General features: G+C 45.4%; 1 protein-coding gene across 3 annotated transcripts in view; it reads left to right on the top strand.

Moving 5' to 3' along the window:
• Positions 1-22,902, top strand: part of PPT2 (palmitoyl-protein thioesterase 2) — a 53,011-nt gene extending 30,109 nt beyond the window's left edge. The window contains exons 2-10 of one of the 3 annotated variants that reach the window (XR_013982173.1): positions 614-786; positions 5,562-5,715; positions 7,765-7,860; positions 9,158-9,265; positions 11,423-11,506; positions 13,498-13,582; positions 16,231-16,285; positions 17,613-18,864; positions 18,987-22,902. Coding sequence is in view for 1 of the 3 variants with exons in the window: in XM_080993231.1 (XP_080849357.1) it covers positions 625-786; positions 5,562-5,715; positions 7,765-7,860; positions 9,158-9,265; positions 11,423-11,506; positions 13,498-13,582; positions 16,231-16,285; positions 17,613-17,756 (888 nt within the window). In the remaining 2 variants the exon portion in view is untranslated. Of the gene's footprint in view, positions 1-613; positions 787-5,561; positions 5,716-7,764; positions 7,861-9,157; positions 9,266-11,422; positions 11,507-13,497; positions 13,583-16,230; positions 16,286-17,612 lie in introns of all 3 variants that reach the window. The other 2 variants (XR_013982174.1, XM_080993231.1) reach the window with 2 other exon arrangements.
• Positions 22,903-23,124: the final 222 nt, after the last annotated feature.

Below are 23,124 nucleotides of genomic sequence, written 5' to 3'. Positions count from 1 at the left end.
GGGCTCAGGGCAACTAACACCAATAAAATTACCATAAAACATAATAGGAAAGGGAAAAAAGAAATTAAAAAGTTAATTAAAATATGGGTTAAAATACAATTTAAAATGCAGCCTCTTTTTAGTAGTAGCCCATAAATCAGAACCATAAGGGGAGGGAAACATAAGGGTCAAACTGGGTCCAAACCAAAGGCCAGGCGGAACAGCTCTGTCTTGCAGGCCCTGCGGAAAGATGTCAAGTCCCGCAGGGCCCTGGTCTCTTGTGACAGAGCGTTCCACTGAGTCGGGGCCAGTACTGAAAAGGCCCTGGCCCTAGTTGAGACCAAACTAACCACCTTGCGGCTCGGGACCTCCAAAGTGTTGTCTTTTGTGGACCTTAAGGTCCTCCGCGGGGCATCCCAGGACGAAGGTTGGATTCTGTGAAAATCATCTTGGCAGAAATCCTCCTCTTGGCTGCAAAGGGAGGAGGAGAACGTGAGGGGTCCTGGAGGTCAGTCTGGGTTCCACAACGGAGGATCAAGTAAGGAGACAAGGAAGGTTAGGCAGAAGAAGGAGAAATTGCACAGGGAGGTCCCATTAACCCTAACCCTCATCTCTCTCTTTCTCTCTTGTCTAGCTGGTGGGATCATGCAGCAGCGCCAAGGCTATATTGGGCTACTTGCTCCATTATGTATCCTGTTCCTTTTCCTCCTGTTCACACTCACTGCCTCTTACAAACCCATCATCGTGGTCCATGGCCTCTTTGACAGCCCTTCCGACTTCCGGCAGCTGTTGGTGTTCATCAATGAGGTGAGGCTGAGGACCAGAATTCCTGGCATGAATGTGGGAAGTGGGAACAGAATAGTTCATGTATCTTAAAAGGTAAAGGTACCCCTGAACATTAGGTCCAGTCGCGGACGACGCTGGGGTTGCAGCACTCATCTGGGAGCCGCCATTTGTCCGCAGGCAGCTTCCGGGTCATGATGTGGCCAGCATGACTAAGCCGCTTCTGGTGAACCAGAGCAGCTCACGGAAACGCCAGACACCCATATCACTAAAACTAAGGGGCCTGTCACGAAGCTGGATGCTTTCTTTGATCTTTGATTTCTCAAAAGGGCTCTCAGTTTGGGATTTGGCAAACGAATCCTCAGTTGTTTAAGCGAAGCGTACCTGCAGGATGCATCAAACCTCTCTTGTGACTCTGATGCATACCATATATGCCACTCATCTGCTGCAGGGCAGACAAACAAAGGGTTTTTATTTTATTTATTTTTTGCTCTTACTAGCGGAAGACCTGTGTAATTTCACAAGAGGAAGGGAGGAAAGGAACAGGAGCTTCCAGTCCCTGGTGCCACCCTTCTTCCTTGCTCAGTCCCAGATCTTTATTTTATTTATTTATCTTGTTTAGGCTTTTATCGTAGAATCATAGGGAGGCAAGGGGCCTGAGGGTCATCCAGTCCAACCCCGGCTGCAATGCAGGAATCATTGCTAAAACATCCATGACAAGTATCCGTGCAACTTCTGCTGAAAAACCTCCGAAGAAGCAGATTCTCTTGGGGGAATCTGCTCCACTGTTGAATGTCTCTTACCACCAGAAGTTCTTCCTGATGTTGAATCGGAACCTCCTTTCTTTTCACTTGAAGCCATTGGTTCGGGTCCCACCCTCCAGAGCAGGAGAAAACAAGCTTGCTCCATCTTCCATGCGGCAGCCCTTAAGATATTTGAAGATGGCTATCATATCTCCTCTGTCTCATCTTTACCAGGCTAAACATACCCAGCTCCTTCGACCGTTCCTCATAAGGCATGGTTTCCATGCCCTTGATCGTCTTGGTCACCCTTCTCTGCGCACCTCCCGGCATGTCAATATCCTCCCGAAACTGTAGGGCCCAGAACTAGACACAGTACTCCTGGGGGAGTACTATCCTTTGCCCCAAGGATCTTTGGGGTAGAGATTTTACTTTCTTGGGCTCCATGATCAATGCAGATGGTGACAGCAGTCACGAAATTAAAAGACGCCTTCTTGGGGAAAAAAGCAATGACAAACCTAGACAGCATCTGAAAAAGCAGAGACATCACCTTGCTGACAAAGGTCCGTATAGTTAAAGCTATGGTTTTCCCAGTAGTGATGTATGGAAGTGAGAGCTGGACCATCAAGAAGGCTGATCGCTGAAGAATTGATGTTTTTGAATTATGGTGCTGGAGGAGACTCTTGAGAGTCCCATGGACTGCAAGAAGATCAAACCTCTCCATTCTGAAGGAAATCAGCCCTGAGTGCTCACTGGAAGGACAGATCCTGAAGCTGAGGCTCCAATACTTTGGCCACCTCATGAGAAGAGAAGACTCCCTGGAAAAGACCCTGATGTTGGGAAAGATGGAGGGCACAAGGAGAAGGGGACAACAGAGGACGAGATGGTTGGACAGTGTTCTTGAAGCTACCAGCATGAGTCTGACCAAACTGTGGGAGGCAGTGGAAGACAGGAGTGCCTGGCATGCTCTGGTCCATGGGGTCACGAAGAGTCGGACACGACTAAACAACTAAACAACAACAAATGTGATTCCATGCCTCAGAACAACAACCTTATGAGGTATTCCATGCTGAGAGAGAGAGAACGACTAGCTCAAGGTCACACCGTTAAGTTTTAAGGCAAAACAGGAGGAGGAGGAGTTTGGATTTGATATCCCGCTTTATCACTACCCTAAGGAGTCTCAAAGCGGCTAACATTCTCCTTTCCTTTCCTCCCCCACAACAAACACTCTGTGAGGTGAGTGGGGCTGAGAGACTTCAGAGAAGTGTGACCGGCCCAAGGTCACCCAGCAGCTGCATGTGAAGGAGCGGGGAAGCGAACCCGGTTCACCAGATTACGAGTCTACCGCTCTTAACCACTACACCACACTGGGTCCTCCCCTATCCTAGCCTGACATGCGCACCCGGGTTAGGGAACATTTAGCCCTCCAGATGTTGCAGTACAATAACATCTGGAGGGCCAAAGATTCCCCACCCTTGAGATAGCGGCTACACCCAACTGGCTTTATGCTTCGCCCTCTTCCCTGATTTCACCCCACCTCTCTTTTTCTCAGTGTTAATACGGGAGGGATAGTTGTGTAAACATCTCTCCTAATAAGAGGCAGGGATGGGTTGTAATTTACTTCTCCAGCCCCTGTGTGACTCAGAGCCATCACAGGTGGAGCCGTTGCAAAGATCCCTGTATGGCAGGCTGATGTCTGCACTGGGATTCACTGGTTAGGCTGGAATGGCAAGTTACCTGGGTAGTGAAAGAGGAAGCATGGAGTTCTGGCAACTCCTGAGTGCTTGCTTGTCTCAAATTCGTTTGCAGAAATAGAACCACAAGTCTAGGAGAGTTCTTAACTGGCCCCTTGTCACTAGTCAGATAAAGCATTTGCAGGACTCTCTCTCTCTGTACGTGGCATTGCACCATGCAAATGCAGAATGGGATGCAGTTTCCCAAATGTTTGCTTGTTTTTTTTAATGTAGTGGCATAGCTTAGGGGTGGTTGCCCCGGATGCAAAATTGTTAGGTAAAGGGACGCCTGACCGTTAGGTCCAGTCGTGGCCGACTCTGGGGTTGCGGCGCTCATCTTGCTTTATTGGCCGAGGGAGCCAGCGTACAGCTTCCAGGTCATGTGGCCAGCATGACTAAGCCGCTTCTGGCAAACCAGAGCAGCACACGGAAACGCTGTTTACCTTCCGGCCGGAGCGGTACCTATTTATCTACTTGCACTTTGACATGCTTTCAAACTGCTAGGTGGGCACGAGCAGGGACCGAGCAACGGAAGCTCACCCCGTCGCGGGGATTCGAACCACCGATCTTCTGATCAGCAAGCCCTAGGCTCTGTGGTTTAACCCACAGCGCCACCCGCGTCCCTTGCAAAATTGTTAGGGGTGCAAAATTTCAACACCCAGTGCTGCCTCAATACAGCTGCACGCTTCCGTCGCTGGGCTCCGTTGAAACCAGCATCCACATGCGAACCAGGAAGCGACTTGTTGTTTTCTGCTGCTCCAGGTTGTTTTCTGCTGCTCCAGAGAAGCGGACACGGAGCAATGGATCCAAACTACAAGAAAGAAGATTCCACCTAAACATTAGGAAGAACTTCCTGACAGTAAGAGCTGTTCGACAGTGGAATTTGCTGCCAAGGAGTGTGGTGGAGTCTCCTTCTTTGGAGGTCTTTAAGCAGAGGCTTGACAACCATATGTCAGGAGTGCTCTGATGGTGTTTCCTGCTTGGCAGGGGGTTGGACTCGATGGCCCTTGTGGTCTCTTCCAACTCTATGATTCTATGATTCTATGATTCTATGACTTCTCCAGACAATGGAACGACTCTTTCATTTCTTATCTCTGCAGCTGTGATCTCCTGAGTTACGTGGATACTATTACATGCATGCATGCTACGTCCATTTCCCTCCCACCCCCTACGTGCAGCCCCGGGCACTGGCAACCCATGCTACACCACCGTTTTAATACACAAGTTTCTAGTCCTTAAGAATGCATTGATAACTTTGGACTTTGCAGCGGCTGTTGCACAATGCCACATGTGGGCACTGCCTTGTGGAGTCTTGGGGCACAGCTAGGCAGTAATGGCAGCAGGACTCTGCTTTGCGGCTGCCAATTCCCTATAAAATGTGAGGGTTCTGCCAGCGATATAAGGCACGATTAAACTAGGCAAGAGGATTGGGCATCATAGCATGGGCAGACAAACTCACGCTGCCTGTGCTTTTTTCTACCTAATCCTGCTCTTAATTTATTTGTTCATTTCTGTTCCTGAATTGTTTCCTATTCCCAGAGTTCCCTGGGAAAGGGGATAGATTGCTGAACTGCTCTGGGAACTATAGTTCTGTTTGGGGGGGGAAAGGAGTCTACTAACAAGAGCTGGACCATAAAGAAGGCTGATCGCCGAAGAATTGATGCTTTTGAAATATGGTGCTGGAGGAGACTCTTGAGAGTCCCATGGACTGCAAGAAGATCAAACCTATCCATTCTGAAGGAAATCAGCCCTGAGTGCTCACTGGAAGGACAGATCCTGAAGCTGAGGCTCTAATACTTTGGCCACCTCATGAGAAGAGAAGACTCCCTGGAAAAGACCCTGATGTTGGGAAAGATGGAGGGCACAAGGAGAAGGGTACGACAGAGGATGAGATGGTTGGACAGTGTTCTCAGAGCTACCAGCATGAGTTTGACCAAACTGTGGGAGACAGCGGAAGACAGGAGTGCCTGGCATGCTCTGGTCAATGGGGTCACGAAGGGTCGGACACGACTAAACAACAACAACTACTTTCTGCTCCCGAAACAAACTACAGCTCCCAGAATTCTTTGCATCTGTGGCGGGTGGGGAGCCATGACTTAGCAGAACAGTAGTTCCTATGCATGTGTGGAGATAGCCTTGGCATGATGTGAGCCGCGAGTGCTAGCCATGAAAAGCAGTGTTGCAAAAACTGAAGTTAATATTTACTTTTTAAGAAACGTATTTTCGGCGGGGCAGCAGCAGCTCACCTTAAGCCTTGGGTGCTCAAGAGAGGTTGAGCTTTCAGCCCTTTTAAAATCTCTTCTCTGTTCCCGCTGCTTCCTTGCAGACCCACCCGGGTACCAACGTCACAGTCATTGATCTGTTTGACCACACCGAGAGCTTGAAGCCCCTTTGGATGCAAGTGGAAGGTTTCCGGCAAGCCATTTACCCCATCATGCAGAATGCTGTCGATGGAGTCCATCTCATCTGCTACTCCCAAGGTATGTGTGAGCTGAGGACTTCAGAAGCTCTTTCTGGGTCTAGCCAATGGCCCATTGTCTGGTCACAGGAACACAGGGACCTGCCTTATACAGAATTGGACCGTTGCTCCATCCAGCTGCTGGTGTTACACCCATTGTCCTGGGTTTTAGAGACGAATTTTTCTCAGTGTTATGCAGAGATTATCATTTTCTGATTACTCTGGGAAGCACCATGTTTTTTCCGTGTATAACATGCCCCCCGTGTATAATAATAATAATAATAATAATAATAAATAAATAATTTTTTGTTTATACCCCACCCATCCCGGTTTAAAAACTGGGCTCAGGGTGGCTAACAGCAAATAGAAAACATTGATTAAAATGCGACTTAAAAACAGCATAAAACCTATGTATGCAAGCATTCGATTGACATTGGAGAGAGACTGAGCTGAGAAACAAGACCAAGGGTACATATTGATATAGGAATGTATTAGATAAAATGTAAAGAAATATACAATAATAAGAGTACATTCATTTGTAAAAAAAGGAAGATACAACGGGATAGACAGGAAGTCCAAAGTGTTGGTATATATATGATTTCAGAGTAAATTTGGAATAGCTTTTTATTTTTGGTTTTTTTTTTCCTTTTCCTTTTTTCTTTATGTATGTAAAGTATACATACAGGTTGGAAATTACAGCATAATAAGTTTTGTGATGTAATATGACAATGTCTGACGATGTAACGCAAGAACTTTAATAAATAAATAATAATAAAGCATAAAACAGCATAAAATACAACATAAAATGCAACATCAATATCAATAAAATTCAAAAATTCAGGGATCATTTCAGGGGGAAACAAAAAATAAAACACCCCAGTCAGTAGACATCGAATGATCACCAGGGCTAACTGGCCAAGTTGGTCCTACTAGGGCCAGCAAGGAGACCAGGGAAGAGTTTAAATGTGGGGTCCCAGAAAGGGTTTCTTCATAGAAGACTCCAAATTGGAAAAGTGTGGCGGAGATCGCCTAGGGTTGTTGAGCTATTTTGCAAGGGATGGCCCACAGTTTCTGAGCTTTTTTGGGGGGGTTGCCGAAAATCGGTCACCCACTGGACTGCCACAGCCAATCACATGCACATCGACAAAGCCACCAATCGTCTACACGTCTAAAGCAAGCGCCAGGCACCCACAGTAATTGCCACAGCAGCCAATAGCAAGCAGGTCTTGCCGTACCCACCAATCACCCACAAAAACTCCACTGACAATCTCTAGCTCGCGGCAGCCACCAATCGCCCGTCCCATCTCTCCACTATCCGTGTATAAGACGACCCCAAATTTTGAGCATAATTTTTAAATACAGTGGTACCTCAGGTTCCAGACACTTCAGGTTCCAGACGCTTCAGGTTACAGACTCCGCTAACCCAGAAATAGTACCTAGGGTTAAGAACTTTACTTCAGGATGAGAACAGAAATCGCTTGGCAGCAGTGGGAGGCCCCATTAGCTAAAGTGGTACCTCAGGTTAAGAACAGTTTCAGGTTAAGAACGGACCTCCGGAACAAATTAAGTACTTAACCCAAGGTACCACTGTAAAACAACTTCGTCTTATACACGGAAAAATACAGTGGTACCTTGGGTTAAGTACTTAATTCGTTCCGGAGGTCCGTTCTTAACCTGAAACTGTTCTTAACCTGAAGCACCACTTTAGCTAATGGGGCCTCCTGCTGCTGCCACGCTGCCGGAGCACGATTTCTGTTCTCATCCTGAAGCAAAGTTCTTAACCTGAGGTAATATTTCTGGGTTAGTGGAGTCTGTAACCTGAAGCGTATGTAACCCGAGGTACCACTGTACAGTACATTGTATTTTAGGGCCTTCATAAGATCTTCCTTCTTACCTGTAAACAGACACCACAAGACTGAGCAGTGACCACCACTTTGGGGTGTGTGTGTGTGTGTTTCCTGTAATAAATATTTTTTTTAAAGAAATGGAGCAATGTGGAACAAGGTTGACATCATACAGGACTAGGGTTCTTCTTCCTCTAAAATATGACCCCCCTTCCTCTGTCTTCCAGGAGGACTCATCTGCCGCGCTCTCCTCTCCACGACGCCCGACCACAATGTGGACACCTTCATCTCTCTCTCTTCCCCACAGATGGGGCAATATGGGGGTAAGTCGTGGGGCATGGGCAAGCCAGTGATTCAGGGCACCACAATTTAGGAAGGGTGTTGACAAGCTGGAACATGCGCAGAGGAGGGCGACTAAGATGATCAAGGGCATGGAAACCATGCCTTATGAGGAACGGTTGAAGGAGCTGGGTATGTTTAGCCTGGGAAAGAGAAGACTGAGAGGAGATATGATAGCCATCTTCAAATATCAAAGGCTGTCAACATGGAGGAGGGAACAAGCATGTTTTCTCCTTTCTGTGGAGAATAGGACTCGAACCAATGGAATCCAAGTTACAAGAAGGGAGATTCCGACTCAACAACAAGAGCAAGCTTGAGTGCTGCTGGATCCTTTTCTCTCTCACTCCTCTCTATATAAAAGTATAACTTTTTTTAAAAAAGTGATTTTATATATGCCATTGTTTTCACTGTTTTTTATATATATACAGTCATACCTCGGGTTACAGATACTTCAGGTTGCATTTTTTCGGGTTATGGACGTGCCAAAACCCAGAAGTACCGGAATGGGTTACTTCCGGGTTTCGGCGGCCGCGCATGCGCAGAAGCGCCGAATCGCAACCCATGTGTGCGCAGACACGGCGCTGCGGGTTGCAAACACTGCGGGTTGCGAATGTGCCTCCCACAAGGATCACGTTCGCAACCCGAGCGTCCACTGTACAGTGGTACCTCGGGTTAAGTACTTAATTTGTTCCGGAGGTCCGTTCTTAACCTGAAGCTGTTCTTAACCTGAAGCACCACTTTAGCTAATGGGGCCTCCTGCTGCCGCTGCGATGGGGGAACACTTTTTCTGTTCTCATGCTGAAGCAAAGTTCTTAACCTGAAGCACTATTTCTGGGTTAGAGGAGGATGTAACCTGAAGCGTATGTAACCCGAGGTACCACTGTATATGTAACTGTTTCTTCATTATCTTGTAAATTCACTTAGGTGTGCCTCATGGCAATCAATAAGAAAGAAAGAAAGAAAGAAAGAAAGAAAGAAAGAAAGAAAGAACCACAGAGGGGGAAGCAAAGCCAGTGTGGTGTAGTGGTTAAGAGTGGTAGTCTCGTAAATCTGGGGAACCGGGTTCGCGTCTCCGCTCCTCCACATGCAGCTGCTGGGTGACCTTGGGCCAGTCACACTTCTCTGAAGTCTCTCAGCCCCACTCACCTCACAGAGTGTTTGTTGTGGGGGAGTAAGGGAAAGGAGAATGTTAGCCGCTTTGAGGCTCCTGAAGGGGAGTGAAAGGCGGGATATCAAATCCAAACTCTTCTTCTTCTTCTTTGATTCCTTTTGTCATTTCAGACACCAAGTACTTGAAGTGGCTCTTCCCGGAGCACATGAAATCCAACCTGTACCGTTTATGCTACACGCAGCTGGGCCAGGATTTCTCAATCTGTAACTACTGGAATGGTGAGATTGCTGCTGCTGCTATTATTGCTACTACCGAGATCACAGATCATAGAACTGTGGTGTTGGAAGGGACCACGTGGGTCATCTAGTCCAACCCGCTGCAATGCAGGAATCTTTTGCCCAACGTGGGGATCAAACCCATGAGTCTCATGTTAATAATAATAATAGTAATTTATTATTTATACCCCGCCCATCTGGCCAGGTCTCCCCAGCCACTCTGGGCGGCTTCCAACAAAATATTAAAATACAGTAATGCATCAAACATTAAAAGCTTCCCTAAACAGGGCTGCCTTCAGATGTCTTCTAAAAATCTGGTAGTTGTTGTTCTCTTTGACATCTGGTGGGAGGGTGTTCCACAGGGTGGGTGCCGCTACCGAGAAGGCCCTCTGCCTAGTTCCCTGTAACTTGGCTTCTCGCAGCGAGGCAACCGCCAGAAGGGCCTTGGCGCTGGACCTCAGTGTCCGGGCAGAAAGATGGAGGTGTAGACACTCCTTCAGATATACTGGACCCAGGAAATGGAAATGTTCTACCAACTGAGCTATCCCGGCAGCCCCGGGGTTTTGAGGCTTCCCAGTAGCTCTCATTTACGTACCCAATCTACAAGAATGTAAATTGCATACATGCAATATGCCATGCATGAGAGTTGGGACCTCAATGATTATTTATATGAGGATGGTGACGATTATCAATATGGGAGAATCTGCAGAAAACACAGCCCAAGAAGAATCCACAGCTTATCCCTGTTCCTCCACCACCACCTGTTATTTGACAATTTGAGTTGCCAAAACAGCATTTGCTTACGTTATTTTGGCAGTGCTTACAATGGCCCTGTAAGGTAGGCCAGGTTATCATCCCCATATTTCAAATCAGTATCCTTGAGGATGAGAGAGAGAGAGAGAGCGCGCGCAGCTTGCAAGGACCATTTGTGGCTGAGGGCAGATAAGAAGCAGAGATGTCCCAGCTAATACTTTTAACCCTTAGGGACTAGCTCTGATGGCTCCATTGTGGATTTCCCATCCATCATCCTGTCTTTTGGAACACCGGAAATTTGCCACTACCAGGAAGCAGGATATTGAGATTGCTTAAACTCCATAGATGGTCATTGCTCATGTTTATGCTCTTATTTAGATGTCATAAAGTGTCATAAAGGCATTGCCCTCCAGACCAGAAAAACCAGTGACCTCAAATAGTATGTGGCTTGGCTCACTTGTGCGAGTCATCGGCAGCTATGAGATTTCCCGCAGTTCTGATGAAGTGTGCAACATATGCCATAATAAATTATGTTAGTCTGTTGCAGTAACAACAACAGAGTCTCGTGACACTTTGAAGATGGTTGTAGCTGATAATCTGGCATTTGCTTTCTTCTTCTGGCTCTTAGTAGTCTCAGTTGCAGGAGCTAACAAGGACTCATTTGTCCTACCTTAGTACAGTGGTGCATGACTAAGCCGCTTCTGGCGAACCAGAGCAGTGCACAGAAACGCCGTTTACCTTCCCGCTGGAGCGGTACCTATTTATCTACTTGCACTTTGACGTGCTTTCAAACTGCTAGGTTGGCAGGAGCAGGGACCGAGCAACGGGAGCTCACCCCGTTGCAGGGATTCGAACTGCCGACCTTCTGATCAGCAAGTCCTAGGCTCTGTGGTTTAACCCACAGCGCCACCCGCGTCCCCTGTCAGACTAGGACCAGAGTTCAAATCTCTACTCAGACATGAAGCTCTCACTGAGTGGCCTTGGGCCTCTCACTGCCTCTCAGCCTAACCTGCCTCACGGGGTTGTTGTGGGAATTAAAAGAGCAGGGGAAAGGACCTTGAGCTCTTTGGAAAAGGAGGTGGGAGATAGACAAAATAAATAAAAATTATTCCGTTGCAGGGAAATGCACTCTGCGCATTCTCTTGAGTCAGTCACAGCTTCTTGCTACTGCTACGCTTGTTCCAGAGATAAAACCTGCCAATAAAAATAAGTTCCAGGGCTATGTTCAAATCTAAAGCTGTCGTCCCGTCCCCCCCCCCAAAAAAGAGACTGGTTTTTAAAATGTTATTTATTTATTTTATATTTATATATTAAAATAAGGGGGGGGGAGGAGTTGGAGCCTGTCTCCTGGGTTCTGTGGGTAAAGGCCAGTGTATAAAGCAAACGAGATTTCTCTGCCTTTTTCAGATCCACACCATCGGGATCTTTACCTCAACAACAGCAACTTCCTGGCTCTCTTGAACGACGAGAGGCTCCATCCCAACGCAACAGGTAATAAAGTGGCATTGCTCCTCAGTTCCCAATGTAAAAGGGGGAGTGGTAGGCTAGCCCCACTTGGCAGGCCTACCCCACATCCACACTTGCCGCTGATGTTTGTCTTATCCTGGCAGCCCTGTCCATACAGCCCCACAGCCCTGGGCGATGTAGGTCTGCGTTGCTAATCTTTGGTCAGCTAGGTCTCTCAGGCAGTCTTCCTCGTAATTTCTTTTTTTTCTTCTATAATTTTTATTACATTTTCCGTTTTACATTTTAGAAAATTCATTCAAACAACCTTAAAACACCAGTGACTTCCTTTCTTCTCTTTCCATGGTTCTTTTTCCAAAACATAAATCCCTGCATATTTTATATAAACTAAACCAGTCAGTATTCCATTATTACATCCATCAAAACCTATTTACACTGTTGAGTTTATCTTAATGCTGCCCACGTTTTCAAATAAACACAGTTTTCCTCCCTATATTCTATAAACGTTTTCCAACCTTCTTTAAACATATGTTTAAATGTTTATAGTCTTGCTCATAAGTTCCTTCCTGAGGTGGAAGGAGAACTCCGTTGCTAAATGCACACCCACAGCGAAGCAATGGCTGAAGAGAAAATTGAAACGGGGGCTTCCTAGCTTACAAATTATCCTCTTAGGGCCAAACTAGTCATGTCGGTGGATGCCAATGTTTGTTCGTTCAGGTGTCTCCCCAATTCCTATCTCAAACATTTTCCTCCCTGGTCTGATTCACTTCCAATGTCAGCTGAGTTGAGAGAAAAGTGTCTGCCATGATAGAGTGCCTGGCTCTTCTCCTTCACCTGCAAGAGTGTTGTGCTTTAATAATAATAATAATAATAATAATAATAATAACAACAACAACAACTGACACCCCCCCCCAATTCCAGTTGATTCATGAAGAATAAACATGGCTGCCTCCCCTGTCCTGCCCTTAACCCTTGTGGTCCTCATAGTCTTTTACTGCCTCTGAGGTGTTACAACCAGTCCAAGTCTCAAGTTGAATAGGGTAGCTCTGTTTTATTAATTTTTTTTAAAAAAAGGCCTTGCCAGCATCCTGACACAGAAATTTAACAAGTTGTTGGCCCACAACATCTGGTAACCGAGCACAACGTTTTGAAGATGGAGTGTTCTTTTGTTTGCTCGAATGCCGCTGCCTCAAGTTAAACTTTTCCCAAAATGGAGAGTTAAAATGTGGGGGTGGTGTGGGGAAATCCTTGCTTGCTAAAAGTTTATATGTCAGGCTGCTGGAATTCTCCAGAAAGGTTTGCCAGGCCGGTTCAGCTGTGGCAGCTATAGAAAGGCTTGTAAAAAACCTTTCTGTGTTTTGTTTTGCCAATCCTTTTTGGAACTGATGCAGTTGGATCCTGGATTCCTGCCATAGACTGCTTGCTGACTGTGCTGTGCGTGTTGTGTTTTATGACTTTTCACTGGGTATTTCCACCCACCCACCCCTGTTTTGCTTTATTTTAATCACCTGCTATCTAGTTTTTAATACTTCAAGCTGTCTTGTGGGTCCTCATAGGAAGAAAGGCAGGCGACAAATATTTGAAGGAAATAAAAGTACGGGAGCAGAGCCAGAAAACAAGTCGTCACAGCTTATTCCTCTTTTTTTACTGCAGTTTGCCTTAAGACTTCTAAACAGCAAAGGGCTGTGAGATCAGTAGGAAATGGGAACATCTATCAGTTTTGTGTTCTTTCAGTTTCTCATTTGTTTCTGTCCCCACCTTCCCACACCAATTTGTGAGGCCATAATAAAATTAAGTTGCTGGCCATCACTACCTCTTACAGGAGCAAATTATGTAGATTAACTCAGGTCCAACTTCCTTTCACATCTCAGAGAATTCAGAGTGAGGAGAGATTGGTTGTTCTCTGTCAGGGGCAGACGAAGGAGGAGAACATGGGACATAGGAGAAGAGTCTCCATAGTGACTTTTGTGACCACATTTCTGAATCTTTTGCCTCTCTCTCTCTCTCCCGCAATACAGCCTGGAAGAGAAACTTTCTGCGGATCCGAAAGATGGTTCTGATTGGGGGTCCGGATGACGGTGTAATCACGCCATGGCAGTCCAGGTGAGCTTTTGGAAGCTGCGAGAAGACCCTCTCACCCAGGTTGAGATACGATACAATACGATAATCTTTATTGTCATTGTCCCATACAGAACAACAAAATTGAAAAAATCTGCATAAGACATTCAGAAACCAACAAGCCTGCTATCCCAACCTGGTTAGCCCCCTAAAAACTCTGATACCCCATTTTTAAATACAATATACCCCCATAGAGACTTCTTACACTGCATCTAAAACCAAAATCGCATTTGGATAGAAACTGTTTCTCAGGCGGCTAGTCCTAGTCTTGTGTTGAAGGATCCTTTCTAGTTTCCCGCATGTGTAAGAGTGAAAACTCTCGGTGCCGCTGCTGTTTTGATTTGTCTCCAGCCTGTCTGCTGACTCATTCGCCTGCTTATGCCCCAACAGTAGAGCAGGATAATAAACTGATAATAAATGAGGATAAGGCTTTTGTCTCCAAGCACAGCTTTTTGCTTTCTCTGTCACTCTTCTCCCTACCCCACCCGTATGTTATCAATGCAGAGACGCCATTTGGACTTGCCAATAAGGCCATAAGGCTTTTAGGCTTGTGAATCAGAGCACACAGCCCAGATTAAGAACTTGTCTCACTGTTGAGATCTTTGTTGGAGGGCCAGCTTTGGAAAGTCCCTGTTTCTGAAGTGAGATAGGGCTGCCTATTCCTCTGGCCCCTTCTGTAATGCTTTTTAGGTGCCGTGCAGAATCCCTGTTGTATCCCTAGGCTATTGATACTGTGTATGCTTTCTTTGCTGCTGGTTCTGCCCCCCCCCCCCCCCAGTATTGTATCCTAACTTTCCTTTTTCTCTTTTTTTCTTAATTTTTATTGAATTTTACAAAAAAAAGAAAATGAAACAAAAAACAATACATAACACTGTAAACACATTTATATGCATGTTTTCCAAAATGCAAACTGAAAAAAGAAGATACTTTTCATAACCAATAGTATTACCAAAGTCATGCTTCAAACATTACAATATATAAATCTTAGTTAAAATATTATAAAAGACTTCCACTGCATTCACCGCACGTCTCTTAGTTATCTCGCTCGCCTTCACATCTATTCTTCAATCATTTCCCTTCTTTAGATTCTTTCATAATCAGTCAAATCTTTATGTTCTCTATATTCTTCACAAGGTTAGTCTAGGCACAACCAAACTTTCGTATTTGAGCCCTGCTTGTATAGATATTCGTTTAAGCATTCCCATTGTTTCTGAATTCTGAATTTTGATTTATGCCTTATTAAATCCGTCAGTTTTGCTAACTCCAGGTACTCACATAGTTTACTTAACTATTCCCCATTTGTTGGGATATAATTTCCTTTCCAGTGACTGGCTACCAACGTTCTCGCTGCTGTTGTTGCATACAGAAAGATGTTGATTTTGCCTTGTATGCTAACTTTCATTGCTTGCTTTGTTGTATTTCAGATAAGCTGCCTTGAGAGTAGGTAGAGCAGGTTTGTAGCTCTGTAGCAGAGCCTGTGCTTTGGAATAAAACAGTCAAGCCCCAGGATTTCCATGCAGGGCTGAGAGAAACACCTTTCTCAGATCCTGGGCAGTGTCGACAATACTGAGTTAAATGAACCCAATGGTCTGATTCAGTATATGAGGGAGCTTCCTTTGTTAGGTATAAATATTTGTGTGTGAGAGAGAGATAAATTCAGCACTGCCACAGTGCCTCTCTGTTAGGTGGCAAAATCCCTTAATAGATGTGGGCATTTTTTTTAAAAAAAGTGGTGGTGATACTGCCCTGAAATACACTGAATATTGCAAAAGGAAACAAAAACCTTGAAATATTGCAGGGTGTTGATTTTACAACCTGCATGCTATATCCTGTACTGCTCAAATCCAAACGCAGCACGTGGCTAATAATGTATTATCAGTAGTTAGGTCATAAATCATAAGCATCCACGTATAATATATGCATAGTTATGCAAAAGTTCATAAACAAGAAATAGTAAGCGTAATAAATTGCTGTCAGGGAACACCCTGATGAAGGCACAGTAGTCAGTGTCCAGCAATATTGTAGTGGTAGGTGCTCCAACGTAGGGAGAATATATTCAAACCGCTGTAGAGTGCAGCAACAAACAGCAAACAAAACAGGACTGCAGCAGGAATGCAAGCAAAACTGTTGCTCATCCGTGGCAGATAGGAATTGCCTCCTGACAAATAGGGAGGGAAACTTTCAATGCACTCCCCCCCAAAAAAAATCAATAGGAAATGAATTTATTCTTTGTTTTTAGGCATCAAAAGATTAACTTAAACATGTGTAGGTGACTAGCTGGTAACTTTCATGGACTTATTAGTCGGGATAAAATTGCAGGTGCATACTTTTCATATGGGTCTTATCACAGAATTTGTTTATTTGAATCATTTTCGCTCCGGCCTTCAGCCAAGAAAGACTCCCAGTGTGGCTTTCAGCCTTCACAACTTGAAAGATGTGACACGAAAGGAAAAGGGATTGGGGAGGGAGGAGGAGGAAAGCAAACACAGGCAGTGGTTCTTAATTAAGAGTTTCAGGTCATGGGGTTGGATCTCAGCCCTGAGTGTGAGTGAGTGAGAGAGAGAGTGAGAGAGAGAAAGGGATCAAGCACTGTCCTTGTAATGAAACCTTTTTCTTCCCTCTTCTCCCTGCAGTCTGTTTGCCTTCTATGATGATAACGAGAATGTGAGAAATATGACATCACAGCCGGTGAGTGAAGCTAGACTGCCTAATTGGGGGGATGGAGCCGGGGCAGCAGCATGTTGAAAGAAGTGTACATTTTGGTTTACTTGGAAAGGAAGTTGGTACAGTCATACCTCGGGTTACAGACACTTCAGGTTGCATGTGTTCAGGTTGCGCACCGCACCGAAACCGGAAGTACCAGAACCGGTTACTTCTGGGTTTCGGCGCTCGTGCATGCGCGGAAGCGCTAAATCGCACTTTGCGCATGTGCAGAAGTGCCGAATCGCAACCCGCACATGCGCAGACGTGCCGCTGCGGATTGCAAATGTTGCGGGTTGCGAACGTGCCTCCCGCACGGATCACATTCGCAGCCCGAGCGTCCACTGTGTTGGGAAAGGAGGATGTTTTGAATTTTTAATATCTTGTTTTAAACTTGGATTTCCATTGGTATTTTTAAATGTGCGCACACACACACACACACACACACACACACACACTGGTACCTTGGTACTCAAACGGCTTGGCTCTCAAACAAATCAGCTCCCGAACGCTGCAAACCCAGAAGTTTACGAACGTTTTCCGGAAGCCGAGTGTCCGACGCGGCTTCCGCTTTGAGTGCAGGAAGCTCCTGCAGCCAATCGGAAGCCGCGCCTTGGTTTTCGAACCATTTCAGGAGGCGAACGGACTCCCAGAACGGATTAAGTTCGAGAACCAAGGTACCACTCTATATATCTTAGAATGTTCCTGTCAGTTGCAAGTCTGCTCCTCATCAACCTAAAGGCCTAGATTTTGAATGTACAGTGGTACTTCGGGTGACAGAAGCTTCTGTTTACAGACTCTGCTAACCCAGAAATAGTACCTCGCGTTAAGAACGTTGTTTCAGGATGAGAACAGAAATCGTGCGGTGGTGGCAGCGGGAGGCCTCATTAGCTAAAGTGGTGCTTCAGGTTAAGAACAGTTTCAGGTTAAGAATGGACCTCCAGAATGAATTAAGTTCTTAACCTGAGGTACCACTGTAAATATTTCTAGGCTGGTTTTCTTCCATAAGATATTCAAAATGGCTCCTGAAGGCTGGCGGGGGTGTGTGTGTGTGCCTCTGGATTTGAAATATCAGAGGAAACTCAAAGCATTCCAGGCCTAGTTAAAACACATGTGTAAGAACCAGGACCTCAAAATCCCGTGGAAAGGTACGTGTCTCTTGCGCGTTGCAATCTAAAGACACAACCAAGCGACACATTAACTGGTTAAAAAATCCCATGCAATTGGTTTTGTCTTCAGCTTCATGACAGGGCATTTTTTTTATTCTTATTTTTTGAGCAGGAGCTTAAATGGTCTCGTTTCTCCTTTCTCTCAGGTCTACCTGCTGGATACCTTTGGCTTGAAGACTCTGGACGCTCGAGGCGACATCGTTTTTTACAAAATGCCAGGCGTCACCCACACAAACTGGCACTCCAACCTCACAGTTTATGACACTTGCATTGCCAAATGGTTGACGTAGCTGGCGGGGACTTGAGGAGAAGCTGGCAGAGGAGGAGTGTCCTAAACCGAGATGCGCTGTGGTACCTCATCTTGGCATTTCTTCCCAACCGAGAAGAAACCCCGCTTTTGTTACCTATAGCTTTTTTTGTTTCGTTTTTATTTTTAGGATGGTTGATATTTTCTTTCATAGTGGAAGAAACCTTTTTCCCCCTGCAGGACCTTTTGGGGAAGGCTGGGAGCAGTTTGGGGGATTCCAGGGGGCTGCAGGGCAGGAAATGATCGTGCCATTTTTAAATTTTGGCAGCTCCGAGCTATGAAAACTGCAGGAAAAACCGCAAAAGGACAATTCAACAGGATCAAATACTTGAGGAGAATTGGGGGAGGGGGAGGGGGATTTAGGTGCTGAATTTAGCGAAGAGACTGAAATCAGGAAATGTATTACATTTAAATGCAACAGATAATGTTCCTATTTCATATTTCCCGCTTCCAAACCTCTTGCAGAAATCTATGCCTTGTGGAAGCTGGCCATATTTCTCTTTGAAATTCTGACACCGAAAAGGTTGGATTTAGAAAATGCCTTTTCAATTGGACTTTTTAAAAAGACATCACATTCTTTCTGGCAAAAATCTGAATACTGTTTCTAATGGAGACTAAAGTTCCAGAAAGGTGACAGAAACTAATTGTGAGAACGTTTCAATAAGCTAACATTATTTTGCACAGATAAGTTGAGATTTCTGCTTTGACATTTCAACAGAGAAGATGGGTCAGCTTGTAGTATTTTACCAAAAGCCCAGTTCCCTGGCATTTTCAAATTTTAACCATGTAGGTGTCACCACAAAATCATCTAATGGTTCAGGGTTGCCATTTTTCCAGTAATTTGCTTCAGTCTCTTTGTTTGCACCACAATGTTGGAAGGAGCTTCAGAGCTCAGTCCTCCAATCATAGATCAAAACAAATATTTTAAATTGTTGACTAAATGGAAAGGCAATATGTATTTATTATAAATGTGTATATTTCCCCTCCTCCTTTAGAAGCACATTCTCAGAAACTCAGGTTAGCAACAAAAATCAATGCAGACAGACACTTCGTCGTTTGCTCTGTTGTCTATATTTTTAAAAAAATGATATGTGCTTAAACCACCCAGTGACAGCTGTTAAGAGGCAGCTGCTGGCTGATTTTGGGAGAGCATCTGCTAAAGTACCCTCATCTCTTGGAGGGAAAGCTGCAGAGCTTCACCACTTACAGAAAGGGAAAGGGACCTGGCGCCCTTTCTGATGTTTTGGGACTACAACGTCCATCATCCCTGACTTCCGGCCATGGTGCTTGGGCTGATGGGAGTTGGAGTCCCCCAAGATGCGAAGGGCCACAGATTCCCCACCCGCCTGCTACAGTATTAACTCTTACTATCACCAAGGTACAATAGGACATAACGCAATAGGACTCAGGTTTAACACTGACTGTGGATCCAGGCTGTGTTTATGTGAAGCACATTCATTTCCTCAAATAATTACAGGCGCTGTCGTTTACCCCTCACAGAGTTACGATTCCCAGCAGCCCTTAACAAACTGCAGAAAAGAATGTGCCTCAAAGTGTATACTCAGCTGGAGTTTGAAAAAGGAAATGAAAAGGGAAATGAAGACAAGACAGGGTTCACTTTCAGCTGCGCTTGGTGAGCCTTGAGGGGGATAATTATTCTTGGAAATGTTTTACATGCTATGTGGAATGAGAGAATGGAACGCTAGACTGCTCCACTTCTAGCAGCGTGGAGAGAAGTTGTGTTTTTGAATGTTCCTCCACATAAAAGAAAAACACAAATCCTTTATGTAGTAAACTGGTACACTGGAGAGAAATGCTTAGCTTAGCGCTTTACCTGTTGTCTTAGCTGCCTGCATGCTACAGAAGGGGCTTTTTAGCAGGGGAACATCTAGAAATGTGACCCACACATGCCTGCAATCGGCAGTCTCCTTATCCAGACTCCTTATCCCTCCCTTTCATTCAGTCTAATATGTTGATCAGCGGGCTCTTAATGTGTTTTGACGTTCTTCCTTTGATGAGGTGATGACCAGAGCTGTCTAGATAGCCCAGCTAGCAAGCAAATGGGCAGTATTCAAATTTCATCATGCAAAGTTTGAGTTCGTTTGCACAGGCTGCCTGGATTTTTTTTAAAAAATATATTATTTGGATAAATCAGCCGAAAGGCGCAAAACTTAGGGTTTTACTGTAACGTATGGCAAGCAAGGTAGATTGTAGAGTTGAGGAAAATCCTCACTACAGTGGTACCTTGGGTTACATACACTTCAGGTTACATACGCTTCAGGTTACAGACTCCACTAACCCAGAAATAGTACCTCGGGTTAAGAACTTTACCTCAGGATGAGAACAGAAATTGTGCTCCAGCGGCGCAGTGGCAGCAGCAGGCCCCATTAGCTAAAGTGGTGCTTCAGGTTAAGAACAGTTTCAGGTTAAGAACGGACCTCCGGAACGAATTAAGTACTTAACCCGAGGTACCACTGTATTCCAAAGTAAAAGTGCAGGTAGTGGAGGTGATTAATATCTGAGGTGCCAGATTGCTGTGAGGTACTGAGGACTTCCTCCGATTTTCTTCCTTGGCATGAATAGCATTTTCAGTTTGCTGTCCGAGCACCAGAAGAAGGCTACATTTGCACTGAACTCCTATCTTTGCTTAAGGTGCAAAAATCCTTGTTCCAGTGGTGGCTGATTGACATTGGGACCGATAGGGCAGGAAGGAGGGAGGCCGGCAGTAGGTGGCGCCGGAGCCAATGGCAGGCAGAACCAACGAATTCTACTTTTGTCCCTATCCACCTCCCTGCCGAGTCCTCTAGGGGGCAGCACTAAGCAGGTGGAAGCTGACAGGCAGCACCACCCTCTGGTTGTAAATAAGAAGGCAGGCTGGTCTGGAATAGCAGAGAGCAGGAGGACAGTGGGGCAGACTGACAGTGGTGCTCTTGAGTGTGCCCCATCCCATTTTCCATATAAGTCAAGGGTAGGCAACCTAAGGCCCGGGGGCCGGATGCGGCCCAATTGCCATCTCAATCCAGCCTGCTGATGGTCTGGGAATCGGTGTGTTTTTACACAAGTAGAATGTGTCCTTTTATTTAAAATGCATCTCTGGGTTATTTGTGGGGCAAAGGAATTCGTTCATTTCCCCCCCTCCAAAATATAGTCTGAGGGACGGTGGACCGGCCCACGGCTCAAAAAGGTTGCTGACCCCTGATATAAGTGAATGGATGCATTTCCTTCACCGGGGGGGGGGGCGCAGAGAGTAAAGCATTGCATTTTGGGCCACGGTTGCTGAGGTAAAGACTTGGCATTCGGTTGCAAACATTTGGCACTGCCTTCCCATGCAGCTGTCCAGTTTTAGCAAAGGTCTTAAGATCCTTCTAGCGGCAAGTGCCAAGGACTGGAGGTCCTAATAATAGAATAAGGACGTTTTAAAAAATACGCATTTGGGTGTTTTTTTTGCAAAGCATGTTCTGTACTTTTCCACATGTGAACATAGCCCCAACGAAGTCACTTGGGTTTGTTTCAGATTGTACTTTGTTTCAGGACTTCACCTTCAGAAATGTTCATCATAATAATTATTATTATTTTGAGGCTCAAATAGTTAGAAAAATTGATGGACATTTGTGTGTGAAATTAACAGAACTTGGGAGTGGGAGCTGTTTTGAGGAGTTCATAATTTAGTAGCCACTAGTGTGGATTTTAGCAGCATTGTTACAGTACTTCATAGTTCTGCAGAAGCTTAAGATTTTATTTACCGTATTTTTTGCTCTATAAGACGCACCAGACCATAAGACGCACCTAGTTTTTGGAGGAGGAAAACAAGAAAAAAAATATTCTGAATCTCAGAAGCCAGAACAGCAAGAGGGATCGCTGCACAGTGAAAGCAGCAATCCCTCTTGCTGTTCTGGCTTCTGGGATAGCTGCGCAGCCTGCATTCGCTCCATAAGACGCACGCACATTTCCTCTTCCTTCTTAGGAGGGAAAAAGTGAGTCTTATAGAGCAAAAAATACGGGGTTTTTTTGCGTTCTCACATGCAATGTCTTGAAGGTTTTTTGGGTTATTTTTGCCATGTAGCTAATATAGGATAAGGGATAAGGAAATGTCTTTGGCATGAATATTTATTTTTATCATATGGAAAGCTGAAGCAGTACACATTTTGGATCTGACTTGAAGTAGTAGAAGTAAGTGTCCCCCAAATTTCTGATGGCCAAGGCATGCTTTTAGTTGTTGTTGTTGTTGTTGTTGTTGTTAAAATTGGAAGTGCAGGTGCTGTTGTTACACCTGAAAACCTTTCCTTTGGAATGTGTACGAGTCAGAACAGAGAATCTCACCCCTTTAATTTCTGCATGAGCTGCTGTCATCTAGGCCTACCTCCTGATTTAAAAGTGAGACTTCTGGAACAGCAGCCATTGCTTCAACCGACATTTAAAGCACACAGCTTCCCGCAAAGAATCCTGGGAACTGTGGTTTGTCGAGGGTGCTGGGAATTGTAGCTTGGTGGGTGCCAATATTCTTTGCAGGGAAGTCATGTTTTTCAAATTTAGGGTGTGGTCCTCCTGCCTCGTGTCCCTTTAGAAGGGGTGGTTTGTCCAATGATTTTCCAATCATGCCTGATGCAGAGACAGGGCCGAATTGTTTTATCCTATCTGCTTGCCTCCCATATCTGGATTTGGAGGAAAGAGGTGCTAAACCAGTTAATCATTCAAGGAGTTTGGTGGGGGTTCACACAGACTTGCTCTTAGGGTGGCAAGTTGTGGACTACCCTGAGTTGGATGGCGAGTCTGTGGCAATGAATTCCCTACACAACCACCCATCCCACTTCCAGAAGGGTTGTGAGGGTGGGGTGATCTGGTTGTGTGGCAAGGAGATCTGGCAGCTGCTCAGCATTTATCTGGTACTTGCTTGTGTCCTCAGCGTGGCATAAGTTACCTCTGAGCAGCTGCTGAAACCCTTTTCAAATTGGGGTTAATGCAATTTGGGGGCTGCTTTTGAAGAGGGTATGTACATTTATAACCACAATCCACACACTACAGCCCTATTTTTCTCAATCTTTTGTCCAATGTGGGACTCAAACCCACAACCCTGAGATTCAGAGTCTCGTGCTCTACCGAATGAGCTATCCCAGCCTAGTTACAGTGGTGGGAATGACTCCGCTAATGAGTCCCATCAGCAAAAGCCATGTGCATGGGCTTCGGCTTTTGTAATAGGGCTCCCCCTCTATTCACCCTCAAAATTGGCTTGGGGTGGCGGCGGCGAGGTCAATAAAACAGCACACAAGGGGAGGAGAAGCAGCGATTGCTCCATCTGGCCCAAATGCTTGCTGGGACAGATCGATCTTAGTGCAACGTTGAGTTGGCATCTC

This window comes from Podarcis pityusensis (genome assembly GCF_964106645.2).
Source record: "Podarcis pityusensis genome assembly, chromosome: 2".
Classification (NCBI taxonomy): domain Eukaryota; kingdom Metazoa; phylum Chordata; class Lepidosauria; order Squamata; family Lacertidae; genus Podarcis; species Podarcis pityusensis.
The sequence above is the reverse complement of the archived record's forward strand: the minus strand, read 5'-3'. Positions and strand labels throughout refer to the sequence as shown.